General features: G+C 30.1%; 1 protein-coding gene across 1 annotated transcript in view; it reads left to right on the top strand.

The window, feature by feature from the left end:
- Positions 1 to 15,853, top strand: part of LOC126741976 (activating signal cointegrator 1 complex subunit 3) — a 37,853-nt gene that overhangs the window by 19,547 nt on the left and 2,453 nt on the right. The window contains exons 18-27 of the mRNA XM_050448480.1: positions 1,471 to 1,712; positions 1,769 to 2,058; positions 2,115 to 2,364; positions 6,031 to 6,176; positions 6,710 to 6,902; positions 6,964 to 7,113; positions 7,176 to 7,301; positions 7,612 to 7,762; positions 12,024 to 12,297; positions 12,357 to 12,550. Coding sequence (XP_050304437.1) covers positions 1,471 to 1,712; positions 1,769 to 2,058; positions 2,115 to 2,364; positions 6,031 to 6,176; positions 6,710 to 6,902; positions 6,964 to 7,113; positions 7,176 to 7,301; positions 7,612 to 7,762; positions 12,024 to 12,297; positions 12,357 to 12,550 — 2,016 coding nt within the window. The remainder of the gene's footprint in view (positions 1 to 1,470; positions 1,713 to 1,768; positions 2,059 to 2,114; positions 2,365 to 6,030; positions 6,177 to 6,709; positions 6,903 to 6,963; positions 7,114 to 7,175; positions 7,302 to 7,611; positions 7,763 to 12,023; positions 12,298 to 12,356; positions 12,551 to 15,853) is intronic.

Below are 15,853 nucleotides of genomic sequence, written 5' to 3'. Positions count from 1 at the left end.
TGAACTAAACAGGACCCTTTGCCTATTATTTTGCTTTGCATAATGGTACTTCACCCTGGAGAAATCTATAGTAATCTTAACGTAATTCGTAGAGATATGCACTGTCAGTGTTTTGGTATTCAGGTAATTATTAACTATTTTACTACCATTTTGTAGTAGTAGTAAGCGGCCCTAATCTTGTTATTTACATGTGTTGTAAAAGTGAAATTTGAGCCAATTACCACTTATAGTTATTGTGAAACTATCCAATTAATTGATTTTTATTGTTTGTTACAAACATCACACAAGACTTCAAAGAATTCAGTTTTAAATTATAATTTTTAGCGAAAGAAGCCAATTTTTCTAAATCACTGTTAATTTTATTTTGAGCTATGAGCAAGCCTGGTATGTATAGAAACCGATACACCTGAGGGTCATCTGCGTATTGTTGGAATTTAGAATATTGTAGACAGTCCATATCAGGCACATAAATAGGAAAAAGTAGTGGTCCCAATATAGAACCCTGTGCGACGCCTGTAGTTAATGGCAAGAAATTTGAATATTCTAGATCTGAATCTTTTCTTACTCGAACACAGTGACAGCGATCTTCAAGATAAGATTTAAAAAATGTAATAGTGTTTCTTGAAAATCCAGAGTACTGGAATTTAGCTATACTAGTAATTTATGATCTATGGTATTAAAAGCTTTACTAAAGTCCAGCAAGGTTAAACAAGTTATTTCTCTTGCTCAAAAGACTTGTTGTTAAACTTGATTGACAGTCTGGGATTATTTTTAACTTATAGACAAACTCCGAAATTTCATTATAAATATGACGTTCTAAAATTTTTGAAACCACTGGTAAAATGCCGATAGGTCTAATATCTTCAAAATCTTGAGGAGATGGCACTTAAGGACAATAATAGCTTTCTTCCATTCACTTGGAAAACTGTTTTGCAAAATACAACAATTAATAATATTTACCAAAGGTTTCAGGCAGTAAGGAAGAGTCCCATTAATTCCTACCGCATTAGTTCTAATATTTTTTATAATATGTATAGCTGTCTCTGAATTTTTTAAATTTTATGTTCAGTTCTTCCTGATTTATATTTATTTCTTTTATTAGTAAGGTAGAAATTGATTTTGCTATTAGATGTTAATTTTTTAAATGCCATGGAGTTTGAAAAAAAAATAAGTCTTCTGATTATTTAAATTATTAGGCAAATAGGTGGTTTAATTTTTTGTAAAATTAAGTATTTTAGCGTTATTCCAAAGTTTTAATTACTCACGGGGCAGTGGAAACAGGCGTTCTCTTTAAATAAAAATCGTTGGATGGACGTACTGAATAATCCAACCAAATCGTGAATAAAAATAGTATTACTCAAGAAAAATAGTTGTTTATGAAAAATAACATTTGGGAAAATGGCTGCGGCAAAATAGTATTAGGGAAAACGTGTGGGTTTACCCTAATGACCATTTATCAATTTCTTTTAGAGTAAAAGTTCTTGTTACCCCGACCTTTAAATGGGACAACCAGACCCACGGCACCGTCCAGCATTACTACGCATGGGTAGAAGACCCAACCCACGACGCCATCTATCACATCGAAGCGTTTGTTATAACTAAGAGAATGTGCCAGCCTGAGGCGGATCCTATCGAGCTTGTATTTACTGTTCCCCTGACTAAACCGCTATCTTTGGAGTATTTTGTTAAAGTTACTAATAGCCAATTTATGCGTGAGTTAACCAAACATATAATAATTCGGACATTGTTTAGCTTCGGCCATTTATAGATTCTGAAAGTATTTACGTGATTGATCTAAACGATTTGAAGCTGTTTACTTCGGAATCTTTTCAAACGCATATCTTGGATCTACAGCCGCTTCCCAAGAAGGTTCTTAGGAACAAGTCTTATGAAGATTTATATCCGTTTACGCACTTGAACGCTGTGCAAAGTCAAGTTTTTCATTCCTGCTTTTACACGGATACGCCGATTATATTGGGGGCCCCTACCGGTTCAGGAAAGACTATTGTGGCCGAATTTTGCATTCTAAGGTTATTCACCAGGAATCCGGAGCAAAAGGTTCTTATCCAGATTCGAAATTTGTTCCATTTAACGGGATTTTTTTTTGGTTTAAGGTTGTTTATATAGCGCCAATGAAAGCTCTTGTGCGCGAACGAGTCCTGGATTGGTCACAAAAGTTCGCGAAAATTAACAAAAAAGTGATCGAAGTTACCGGAGATGTGACGCCACGTTCGGAATTTATTCGGTCGGCGAATATCATTATTACGACGCCGGAAAAGTGGGACGCGATGAGCCGAAATTGGACCGAAAAAGATTTCGTCAAGCAAGTTGGCTTGATGGTCATAGATGAAATTCATTTATTAGGTAAGAAAATACTTTTTAAGGTCATACGACACAAATAGTTTGGCTAAACTACATGGTAAAAAAATAAGCAAAAAATTGAAAATGCCAGAGGCGTTCCAGAATATTTTTTTTTATTATTTGTATGACAAGTTATATTTTTTTTAATAGAGCATCCTGTATATTATTTGATTTTTGGATTCTACATCGTAAATAAAGGTAGGTTTTATTAAGGTTTATCCAGTTTAAACATTAAAGTCTTTGAATAATTTTCTGAAAATACCGAGGCAATTTCACTGATAAATTCCTTAATATGTGTTTTTTGTTACCACATTTGCACTGAGGAGCAACAAATTATTAAATTTTACATTTCACTTGTAAAAAGTTATTATTTTATTTAGAACGTTCAAGAATTATTAAGTTTAAATTATTACAGGTTTTACAAGGCAATAAGTTGCTTAATTTAAATAGATCAGCCAGTATTTTATATTTGTAATAAATGTGACAACGAATTATTTTTCGAGTTTATTAAGGTCTTCCTCTACCTAAACTTCCACATTTTTATGCAAATTACATTCTTTTAAAATACATGTTGATTTTTTCATATTTATTCAATACTCACGTAGACGATGACAAGTTCTCGTTTAATAATTAAAGCTTTTAACAGTCAGAGCTATTTTGATATATTTCTACACTGATAATTCCAATTTTTCTTACCCTGTATATTTTTTTATGGTTCTATATTAAAATGGCTTGCCTTATATTTAATTAATCGCAAGTTTAATGTTTACATAAATGGAACTATTTCTAATACATTTTCAATAACATTCGTAGTTTATCTTACTTTCTTCTTTATCATATTTATCGATGATATTTCTCAATGGTTTCATCATTGTAAATTTGCTCTTTAAGCAGATGATCTGAAAATTCTTAGACCGGTTGGTTCTATGAATTATTACTTATTAATAAAAGGTTGGACACACCTAAAATTATTATGAACCTAATAGACTAGTATTGTACCTCTTACAAGAAATAGAAACATAATTAATTATAATCTCAGTATATAGGTAAATATATTTCTGTTTTTTTTTCTCTATACCATTCCAACAAGTCACAATTCTCTTAGATTTCTTTTTAATTATAAAGTTTCTTTTCGGTTGATTGTTGGTGTTTTAATATTGTACTTAATAAAATAATCTATTTATTCTTTTAACATGTAAAATACAATAGGTGGCTTATTAAACAGTGGATACTGTAGTGGATTTATATGTTTGGGTTCCAAATAAAAGGATATAATAAGGGTTTCGGTATTAAGGTTAAAAAATGTATTATAATTATCGTTATTAAAAATATCGCTGATTTAATGCATAAATGCGAAAAAAATATTATCCAACTACAAATATTCTAATTATTAACAGTAATTGTATCATTATAAGAATATTAGTAACAAAAATTGTTTTCATAAAATATCAATTTTAAAAACTAAATAAATACAGTTATAAAATCCCTATATTGAACAAGTTGATCGAACAAACTATTTAAATGAAAAACAAATTCTTGGTGCATTAATTTCTTACTAACTCCATTTCTTTTATTTTCTTGTTATTGTTAAATGTTATTTTCTTCTTTTTTTGTTTATTTGAAAAACATTCAATTGGTTTAATGTTTCGTTGGTTTAATCTTTAAATGTCTGAAATCATGATATTTTGTCATTTTTTAAATATTCATGTTTAAAAGGATATATATTTTTTAATTATTAGACAATCGTACTTTCTTTTCCTTTTACAAATAAATTATTGTTACGAAAATATTGTTAACGCATAGTCATTTTTTATTTATTTTCATTAAATTTATTTATTTATTTAGAAAGGCTTCACAAAGACTAAATAAGGTAATAGTAATTAACAAAAAAAAGACAAAAACAAAAATAATAAAATCCAAGTAATACTAACTTTAAACCAAAAAATAGATCTTAAATAAAATACACCAAGATATAAAAGATAACTTACGTTCCATTGCATCCTAAACCTGGATATCCCGATATGCAAGCAATTTCTTATTTTAATATAATATTACATATGTTAACGTCCTCCAAGATATTCAAGACATTCTTACAAATCCGTAACATATTATTTATTTGAGACATAGTATTATAGTTACTAATTAATTATAATATTATAATACTAAACTTTGGTACCTTATAGAAGAAACGTGGCTCCTGTATTTAGCATTATTTACGATGAAATACATGAATATAACCGCCTGATTCTATTTTGGACTTAAATCTTTTCAACATTGAACACTACATATAGTACGATAGTAAATTTGTCAAAAAAAGGAAAGAAAATTACCATTGTCACTTTTTTTTGCAGAAATCGTTAGAATGGCATTAGAAAAGCTTAAATTTGTCAACATGTTGCGATGAAACGTACAAAACTAGATAGCGCTCAGTTTTATGCACATATTTTTTTTAAAATAATTTGTAACTGAAAATGTGCACTCTTCCACTGGTCCTCTATTTTTACTCTATTAGAATAATAAATTGAAATAATTATATCGCCTACCTCTATATCATATTTCTTCTATAATCCCAACCAATTTAAGGTAGGTTATTACAGGGAATTGAAAATAATCTTACAAAAAATAGTATTAGCATTTATAGTGATATAATATAATAGTTTACATACAATATTAAGAATTCCTTAGGCCTTCAATAAAAGGACTCTATCCTTTACTGATATGATAAATGGTGAAACTGTAAGTGGGATACAGTGACAACTAAATATCCGCAATACAAGATATATGCGCGAGATTTAAATATAAAATTAAAACACAAACAGTACTACAATAACTAAAATAGGGCACTTTTCTTAATTCTTCAACCACCATATGCTGTAATTTTTAATCCTTTAAATGTTTTTTATTCAACTTTAAGGTGGCAATGATAAAAGACGAAAATGTACCTACAGAATAATATAAAGTAGGGTTAATTTCACTTAAGTGACTAAAAAAACACTCTCTAATAAAAAAAATCAAAATAGTAAAAAACGAATAAATTTTATTAAATTAGAAGTGACCAAAGTTTCTAAGAATGTTAAAGGAACTTTATCAGAAAATCTGGTTGTTATGCACTAACTAACTTAATAATAAATAGGTTCTCATTTAATAAAGTAGTAAGTACGACTTAACTGTGATATATTTTCAGGATTATAGTTTAACATTCGAATAATTTCACTTTGTCCTTAAAATTAAGGAAACTCTTGAGTCGTTCCATGAATTTTCTTCCTAAAGTGACATTTTTTATTTTAAAACTGTTTGAATCGATCATATTTATTTGATTATTTTATCTCAGATCTCAGATTTGTTTTATTTCAGTTATTTGACGTCACTTTTAAATTTTCCAAATATTTTAAATAATTTTTAATTTATTCTAGGCATGTCGCTTTTGTTCCAGACTAATGCCTTCTGGGATTTTTTTACATTAATGTATTTTTTTTTGAAAGAATTAAACCATTCTTTAAAAATTACAAAATTATTTCAGTTATTTTCTGCTTTTATTTAGACATTTTCTCTTTTATTTCAGGCATTTAGCGTCATTTTTAGGTTTTCTAGATATTTTTTAATTTTTTTTCTATTATAGGCTTTTGTGCAATTTTTAAAGAAATTAAAAAAAAAATTAATTATACTTAGGCGAGGATAGAGGCCCAGTTCTGGAAGTGATCGTATCAAGAATGAACTGTATCAACCACAAGAAAAACACCAATGTTAGAATTATTGGACTTTCCACCGCTATGGCTAACCCAGGCGATCTTGCTTACTGGTTAAACTGTGATAAGGTAAGTTTTATTAATTTGAACATATGGGGAAAGTTTATTATCGGAAGTAATTGAAAAGGCATAATTACTATTTTGTCAAAAAAGTACCAGAAATTGTTAAATGAAATGCAAAATATGTCTTATTCATTAAAATAATACACTTACACCAACGAAAAACATCATAATTAAACTAATTTTTAAACGCATTTTTTGGAATCGATTTATATCTTTCTTTTATTAAAAATATTCGAGATACCTTGCAATTGCAACCAAAATTGTAGTCTTGTTATGACCACAAGTCTAATGCTCTTAAAGTCAAAACATAAAACGTCTTAAAATACTGTAGAGGCTGAGTTTAAAATTTTTTAAGAATCTAATAGTCAGTATCTTGAAGAAAATAGATCATTTCTTCTATCTTTAAAGTTAATTTATTAAAACAAAACCTACCAATTAATTAATAAGCTGTGCTCTAGACTATATAATATTACATTTGTTTTGCTCCTAAGATTATTCATATTCAAATAAATAATCTTAGGTTTATGCCCTTTTTATAGAGGGGTTTGTTCAACTTTAGCTCGGCGGTGAGACCTGTGCCTTTGGAAATCCACCTGCAGGGTTTCGAGGTGAAACACTACTGCCCAAGAATGGCCGCCATGAACAAATCGGTTTATCAAGCGATTTGTCAATATGCCCCCGAAAGTTCTGCGCTTATTTTCGTTTCTTCCCGTAAACAAACCAGAATCACCGGTAAAACTGATTAATAAATCCGAATCCTTGGTTGTTAAAAAAAAAACACTGGTTTTTACAGGTTATGAGCTTATGAAATTCTTACTGACCGAGAGTAGGCCTCAGAAATGGATGCATTTGGAGGCTCACGAGTTAGAAGATGCGAAAGCGAGGTTAATTGATCAGGACCTTTCGCAGCTGTTATCGTTCGGCATAGGAATGCATCATGCAGGTACTGAAGCTGTTTTTTAAGAGAGGGAAGTTATGTTTTATGACGGAAACATGCATTTTTAGGCTTGTGTGAATCTGACAGGAACTTGGTGGAACACCTGTACGTTAATCAGAAAATACAAGTGTTAATTGCGACCTCAACATTGGCATGGGGAGTGAACTTTCCCGCCAGGCTTGTTATTGTCAAAGGTAAGTAAGTGTTTTTTTAGCTTTTAATTTAAATAATTATTAGTGGATCTTTAAAGTATAACCGCTACTCTATTTTTTTCAATGCATTAATTTAAATATATTGAAATGCAAGAAAACATCTATATTAATAAAATATTTATTATCAAGACACCTACTAGTTTCCAATCTTATTTACTGAATAGAAAGAACCTCTAAAGTTATCCAAAATTATTCGAATTGTTTATGCTTTAGTCTTTACTCCTCTATATCTAATTCTAAAGTGGCTTCATTATTTTCACCTTTTATTTATTAATAATATAAATTTTCTTAGGTACCGAATACTTTGACGCGGCGACTAAACGTTACGTAGACATGCCAATCACTGACGTCATTCAAATGTGCGGTAGAGCTGGACGACCCCAGTTCGATACCAGCGGCGTCGCATGCGTAATGGTACAGGAAAGCAAAAAGAACTTTTATAGGTAATAAAGAAACAAATCATTTTTAAGTATGATCCCTTATTATTGACGAGGTTCAATTGAAACACTTCTCAAGTTCTATACTTTAATTGTGATAAAGTAAATTAAATTAGTTATAGAAAGTTAGTTTGTTATGACATACGTCATTTTTAATGCATGAGTCACAGACCACACCAACACAAACTTAGCTGTGTTTGTTGACAAAATCAATTTTTAAGCTGCAATTTGATCTGCAGTACTAATGTACTTCAAAAAAATCAAATTCTTATGAACTGAATCTCTTTAACAAATTATTTTATACATTTATATGTTTTGTACGCTTCGTTTTCGAGTGTCTTGGTCATCTTAATATTCGATTGATTATGTTCAAAAATTTCAATTAAATGCACATTAATATACAAAATTTCACCATTCAAATACAAAACAAAAATACACTCTTTAATACAACTAGAAAAATATATATCTTCAGCGTCTGCTCTTGATCACGAAACTGTTCTTTGCTTTTGTGATTTCCACTAAATTACATTTTTATGAAAAATCAGCCAATGTTAAGATATCATAATGATTATTCTTGCATTTTACAGGCTTGAAACCAACTTTCTGTGTTAAATTCAAATATCTCACTTCTATTAAAAATACCCAATTCCCTTTTTAAACACTAGTTTAAAGTTGCCTAAAGTAGGTAATACTGAAACTTATGGATAACCCTCATTTAGCTTTGTTATTGTTATTTGACTCCAAGTCAAGTTTAGGTTGAATTGGAATAGACAATTCTCAACATTCAACCATATTGAACTTTTTCAGGTAAGTCTTTTTGGTGAATAAAAAGATATGACACTTTTTTTCTGATATTCAAACCTAAAAATTTCAAATGAAAGTTACTTTTTGATATACTGCTACATGAATCCCTCATTTCAAATCTTGACATAAACATATTTTTACACCAATGTGAGCTACTAAAAATATACAATCAGTAAAACAAAAGCATAGATCTGATTGTGATCTCTTACTAACCCCATATTAATCAAGTTTATATTCAATTTTTCGTATAAACATTTAGCTTCTCAGAGTTTATATAAAGCTGTTCCTAATTTGTACATTTTTGAAGTCGTTATTCTTTACTTCCATTGGTACTTCCATGCAGAGAGTGTCTTTCAGTTTACCGTTTAAAAAAGTACACTTAACGTCCACATGTGACATAAATTATAAGAGTATTCTGATTGTCATTATCTTGGCAATTAGTGAGTACATTTTGTAATTTTGTCACTTTCTTTGTAGCCTTTTATAAGTAGTCGAGCTTTCTTCACCCTTTGTCCATCTATATCCTTATCCTTGAAAATCCATCTGGAATTAATGATAGTTTGGTTGGTTGGATATGGCACAATTTTCCAAGTTTTATTCTTCACCAAGGCATCCACTTCACTTTGTATTTCTTCCTTCCAATCTATGACAAACCGCTATTCATAGGTTTCTGGTTTATTATTTCCAATGGTCTCAATAGATAATACAAGTTTCTTTGGAAAATCAGTTCTTCTTGAACCTTTCCTTCGTTCATGTGTAGGATTGATACCTATTAATTTGTCAAATTATGATTCACTCCTTTTCATCATAATCTTTCATTATCATATCGAGTTCTTTTAAGGAAAAGATAAAATTTGTTCTTTAACAAAGCGAAATACTCTTTTTCCACTAAATACTCAAATTTATCAATTGCTTCACTTTTAGTATTCATTAATTTTATTGATTCACAGACATTACTTGACACAACTTCAATCATTGTCTCAGCCTTTAGCTCCAGTGGTTGAAAGGCTGTCTTGACTGTTTTGCTTTTACCCAAGTTTCACAGACTTTGGAGTATAGATACTTTGATAAATACTCTAATCTTTTATGTAGGACAGTCCTTTGTACTGTTGTGAGGCCGGCCTCTATGTTTTCTTTAAAATATTATTAGGGTGGTCCAGTTCAACCGTCATTAATTTTAATACGTGATAGAGAATTGAAAAAGAAGTATATTTTTATTATAAAATTTTTCTCAGAAATGTTTAATAATAAAGATACAGGGTGTTAAGGTTAAGAATAATTATTTGTATATTTGTCATAACTTTTAAACTACCATCTCAATTTTAATTAAATTTCGCATGCAGGTTATTGTAGTGAATTGTCAATTACTGATGAAGTCAATTTTTTTAAAAAATTGCCAGCGGCGTAACATACGGAGGGACTGGGTTCTTTTTTGTCTCAAATCTGCGAGGTAATAAAAAAGTATTTTTTTATAAGAAGTCAACTGTTAGATTCTCCATTTAATTTGAGAAAAAAAGTTACTTTTGCAAAATTATGATTTAACGCACTGTTTTTAAAATATCTTACTTTAATTCTTCAGAAATACGTGCTAAAATGTTGCAAAAATTTATAAAAAAAAAGGAAATCGGGCTTGGTCATCACCTATTAAAATTAATAACGTTTAAACTGGACCACCCTGTGTACATATTTCACTTTAATTTACCTTTTGCCAGTTCCATATCATTGAAGCTTCTGATACTGATGCTTCCTTTTTCAAAGGAAGTCAACTTTAAAACCTCTTCACAGACTGCAGATTGTGTGTCAACATTTTACACACTAATACATTTTAATTTCTATCGATGCTTATCGATACTGCTCAAATTCATCTGTTACAGAAGGATTTGTACAACTTGAGTCCACTATACAGTTTATATGAGAACTACTTGACAAATAACATGCATATTCATGTCCTTGACATGTCATAATCTTTCCGAGTCTTCCACCTCTTTCAATTCTTATTGTCAGTATCAAATGCACTTTAACCAATAATTTATAGCACTTGAAAAGCTTTATTAAATTTCTTTTGAGTTACAAAAGCATGGCTTGTTTCTTGGCATCCTTTAGTCCCACTATATTCCTCTTTCTTTCTCTTGTTGAAGGTTTGACTTCACAAGATCCAAAGTAGGAAGTAAAGGAGAGGAGTGGAGGGATTCATGGGAATGAGTTTTCTTTCGGAGATGGAAAAATAATCAAGGGTCAACTGGCTTTGTTTAAGAGTAAACTTTAATAGGGCTATAAACTTATTCATAGGGTTGTTGTAAGGTTGCAAAAATTATTGGAATTTAGGAACTGAGTAACCCTAGATAAATAATCTGGTTTGTTCATTATAACAATACAGTTTCCCTTGTCGGCTTTTGTTAAAACTAAACAATCTTAGGCCATCTTATTTAAAAAAAAAAAAAAATAAAGAAAAATAAGATGGCCAAAGATTGTTTAGTTTTAACAAAAGCCGACAAGGGAAACTGTATTGTTATAATGAACAAACCAGATTATTTATCTAAGGTTACTCAGTTCCTAAATTCCAATAATTTTTGCAACCTATCTAACAACTCTATGAATAAGTTTATAGCCCTATTAAAGTTACTCTTAAACAAAGCCAGTTGACCCTTGATTATTTTTCCATCTCCGAAAGAAAACTCATTCCCATGAATCCCTTCACTCCTTTCCTTTACTGCCTGCCGAAAATACATAGAGCTAACTACCCTGAAAATTCAAAGTAACTGTTGTTGGATTTTGACAAAAGAAAATATGAATAGCGGCCAGTACATTTTGGTAACTTTCAGGTATAATGGATAACAACTGGATAGTCAGTTGATATGTCATTCAGTTTCACTGTTGGTTCCACCATAGTTTCTTTAATCGGAGTTTTCTCAAAATCTAGAATGAATTGACTTAGTTAATTTTTAGCTACACGCCTCGAAAAGTCATTATAGACTTTTTTGTTTAAAATTTGATGTTTCAACAGAAAAAAATATAATATACAGAGGTATTCCAGTTAAAAAAAATGTTATTTTAATGAAAAACTAAAAAAATACGATTCTAAATAAATTTTTCACTTCTCATTTTTTACCAGCGTTAAAAAAGCTACTAGTTTGCTAATTTAAATAACTTTGTACTTTTACTAATAACAAAGTTACCAATGGTGGACACTTAATTCGGATAACCCTGTATAACCCGTTGACGAGGTCCAATGAAACATTTTTAAGTTCTATACTTTTAAGGCGGTAAAGTAAGTTAAATTAGTGAACATTATAAAAGAAGTTATAAAAACTTAATTTGATACGACATACGCCATCTTAGATGCATGATTCACCAACCCGAAATTAGCTGTTTAGCTAAGCTGACTTAAACTACATAATAATAATAATTACTTACTCTCTTTCCACAAGTTTTATCATAAATAATCTCAACTCTTTTATTTCAGGAAGTTTTTGTTTGAGCCATTCCCAGTAGAGTCAAACCTTCTGGAATCCTTACCGGACCACGTTAACGCCGAAGTGGCGAATGGGAACATTCTGAGCAAAGCTCAACTGGTAGAGTTTATAGAGTCAACCTTTTTCTTCAAAAGATTGTTGGCCAACCCTAGTTACTACCAAATGGAATCCAATCAAGATCCCATTGATTATATTAGCGACCTAGCGGACTCTGTAATAGATACTTTACAGCAGCACGATTGTATTGTTATGCCTACAAGTGATGTGAGAAATATCGAGAACTGATTGGGAAATATAGGGTTTTTTATTAGAGTTTTTTACAGGAGATGAAGAATGTTTATGAGGCATCCTTTTTGGGCATGTTGGGGTGCCAGTACTATCTTTCTTACAAAACTATGTACTTTTTAAGTGAAAATATGCAACCGAATAATTCTGTTGAAGATCTTTTGATACTTATCTGTCAAGTGGAGGAGTATAGGCTTTTCCCAGTGAGGCATAATGAAGATAATATTAATAAGTAAGTAGATTCTATTCGTTGAAGAATACATTAAAAATCAATTGGTTTTTGGTGGATATGGTTTTGGTTTTATTACAGTCTACAATTTTTTACTCCTAAGTTCGACAAGGCAGTCTTTGATACAAAGCTCTGGTTAGATTAAGATTTATCGTAATCAACGAAAAAAATTATTTCTAGTCAAGTTTTAAATGGCATTTAACTGAAGACAAATAAAAAATAAACAGTAAAAATATATTTAAAAAAAACTATCTCGAAGGCCTGAAACATTTCTATCCTTGGCTGATCAAAAATTACGTCAGATATCTAGATGACGTAGAAAATTACGGTAAAAACCTTAAAAAAATATACTTAACCGTCTGGACGTCATAAAAATTCAATTCCTCAGATGTATTAGATCCCTAGAATAACATGAGAAATTTCTTTAACAGACCAGGATAAAAATTACTTTTTTGATAGATCTCAAATATGCGTAATAAAATGGGAAAATACTTTTACGTTCACTTTACGCTTAATTTTACGTTATTAGTTAATGAAATTCAGTATTAAACGGTCTATATCAAAATTCGTAAACATAAGATTTAAAAAGCGATTAAGGGAGTTGGGTATGACATTATATTTATGTTTAAGACGCTACATAAGTTTGAATAATTTTTTTAATACATATTTTATTTAATAAATTTGCATGAATATATTAAACACAATCATGCATTAATCAGAAAAAAATATTATTTTCCTATTGTTTGTCTTTTTAGTTTCTCTGATGATTTATTCATTAAACCTTTAACATCAAAATATTTATTGTTACCATCAATAACATTGTTATGACTATAATGTTACTTACTTCTTTCTTATTTAGGCGATTACTTTAATATATTTTATTGCATTATATTAACATGTGTAATATGTAAAACTAATGAACTAATGGAAATGTCACCAAATTAAGAAGAATTTGTTTTTTAGAATATTTATTCATTAAGCACCATCTATTCATTACCCTTATTTTGTAAATAAAAATCAATTTTTATTACTCTTAGGGAATTTGATAAACTGTCGGTGATTTTAATACATATGAAAGTTTCATTATTTTCTTTTCTTTTTAAGTACAATTTCTTTTTCAAGCAATTTGTTTCGTTGATAGGAATATTTAAACCTTTTTGACACATTTATTCGCTAGATAGATGTATTTACACTCATGAATTTTCCTTTTTTTTTCGAATGATTTATTCGTCATACTACAAATGTACTGCATTTTTCAAAAGTGTATTTGTATAACATCCTTTGCCAATATCTACATTTTTAATATTTTTTCCAGGACTTACACTAATATATTCATTTTACTAATACAGTAGGCTCGCGTTAATGTGAACTCAATTTCGACTTAGTTCGCATTACTGAAATGTTCACATTATGGAGATTATATTAAAAATAGCTAAAATTAAAATAAAAGGGAACTACATTGTACTTTATTTATGTTTGTATTTATTTATACATTTATTTATTACAGTTTTACAAAAGTTTTATTTAAAAAAAGATGTAATTTTTGTTTGCACTTTTTTTGCGACAGGTATAAAGCTACAACCTTTTCTTCTAAACCTTTTAGTGTAATAATGTCCTTTATGTCGACATAGTTTTGATTGGTCCATTGTGTGACAATTTTCAAGGTTGCAAGAACCTCCAAATGCGTAACTTTTTTTTCTTCAAAAGTTAATATCTCGCAGTCGCTATCTTCTGAATCATTGCTATCGAGATTTTCCTCCACTGCGTCTGTATTCCATTCCTCAATGTCTTTGGGATTATAATCAATCTAAAAACAATCATATCTATTACAGACTTTCTTCTTTTAATTTCCAAAAATCGAAAATTAAAAGGAGTAACTAGCACTAAATAATACCTGTTCAATTGTTTGAAGTAATGTAATGGTTTCATTAACTGCAGCTGCTCTAACATCATTTTCCCACATCTCTTTTAGTCGAGCTAAAGGTAGGTCATCCCCCTCCAAATATATTCCCAAAATATTATTCCAACATTTTGAAATTACTGAAGGCTCTATTTTTTGCCAGGCCCTATGCAATTGCATAATAGCATCTCTTAAAGTTATAACTTTTAGGGCCTCAGCTACTCCTTGATCATTTGATACAATTGAACTTAATTAATAGGCCTTTTCTGTAAAATAGTTTGGTTATTCCCAAACATTTTGGTCTAATGGTTGAATTAATGGTGTAACATTTGGGGGCATGTAGACAGCAAAAATGTGTCCATCAGAAGTTCTTAATTCTTCTACCGGTGGATGCGAAGGGGCATTGTCTAACAGGAGAACGGCTTTTAAAGGAAGGTTTTTGCTTTGTAAACATTTAACCTAAAAACCCAATTTAGTCTTAAAAAAATTAAAAAGCACTTTCACTTATTTCTGGAACAAAATGCTTAAAAAACCAATTTGAAAATTTCCTGCGTCATCCAGGCATTTTTAGTGCTTTTATAGATGACTGGATTATCAAATCCTTTAAAACATCTGGGTGATTTTGCTTTTCCTAGTACTAAAGGCGTGTGATCCTGTAGCATTTGTGCACCCCAAAAGTGTTATTTTTTGTTTAGCTATTTTTAGATCAGGCGCCGTTTTTTTGAAAAATTGCAACATAGGTTTTATCTGGCAATAACTTCCAATATAAACTCGTCTCATCTGCATTATAAATTTGATCTTCACTAAGATTAAGCTGCTTCATCTATTTTCTTAAGCCTTCAATAAAGGGATTTACAAGGTGAGGCTGCGAGGACAACTTTTCACCTGCAATTTTAAGCAGCCTTATACCATATCGCCATTTAAATTTTTGAAGCCATCCATCGCTTGCATTAAATTTATCATTGAGTTTTAATTTTCTATGTAAATCTAGAGCCTTTTCTTTAAGCATATCACCCGTAAGTGGCAAATTTCGTTCACGCTGTTTGGTAAACCATTTATACAGCAAAGTTTCCATCTTGGGGTTTTCTGCACTATTTATTTTATTAGGTCTTAAACTCTCTCCAACAACTTTAAGATTTTTTTCTTCTTTATTTTTAATTGCACAAATAGTTGATTTTGCTATTTGATATTTCTTTGCCAGTGCAGTAACACTCATACCATTTTTGTGTTCTTTCAAAATTTTTGATTTCTCATAAAGACTTAAACACTTCTTATTAATTTTAACCATTTTAAAAGGCCACTGCGCAAGATGCGACACTCTCTTATCTAATAAACATCAACTAAATGACCAAACAACGTTTCAAATGCGTAAACCCAATATCCACTAACAAGCCTAGACAAGTCTA

The sequence above is a fragment of the Anthonomus grandis genome, chromosome 11, assembly GCF_022605725.1.
Source record: "Anthonomus grandis grandis chromosome 11, icAntGran1.3, whole genome shotgun sequence".
Lineage (NCBI taxonomy): Eukaryota > Metazoa > Arthropoda > Insecta > Coleoptera > Curculionidae > Anthonomus > Anthonomus grandis.
The sequence above is the reverse complement of the archived record's forward strand: the minus strand, read 5'-3'. Positions and strand labels throughout refer to the sequence as shown.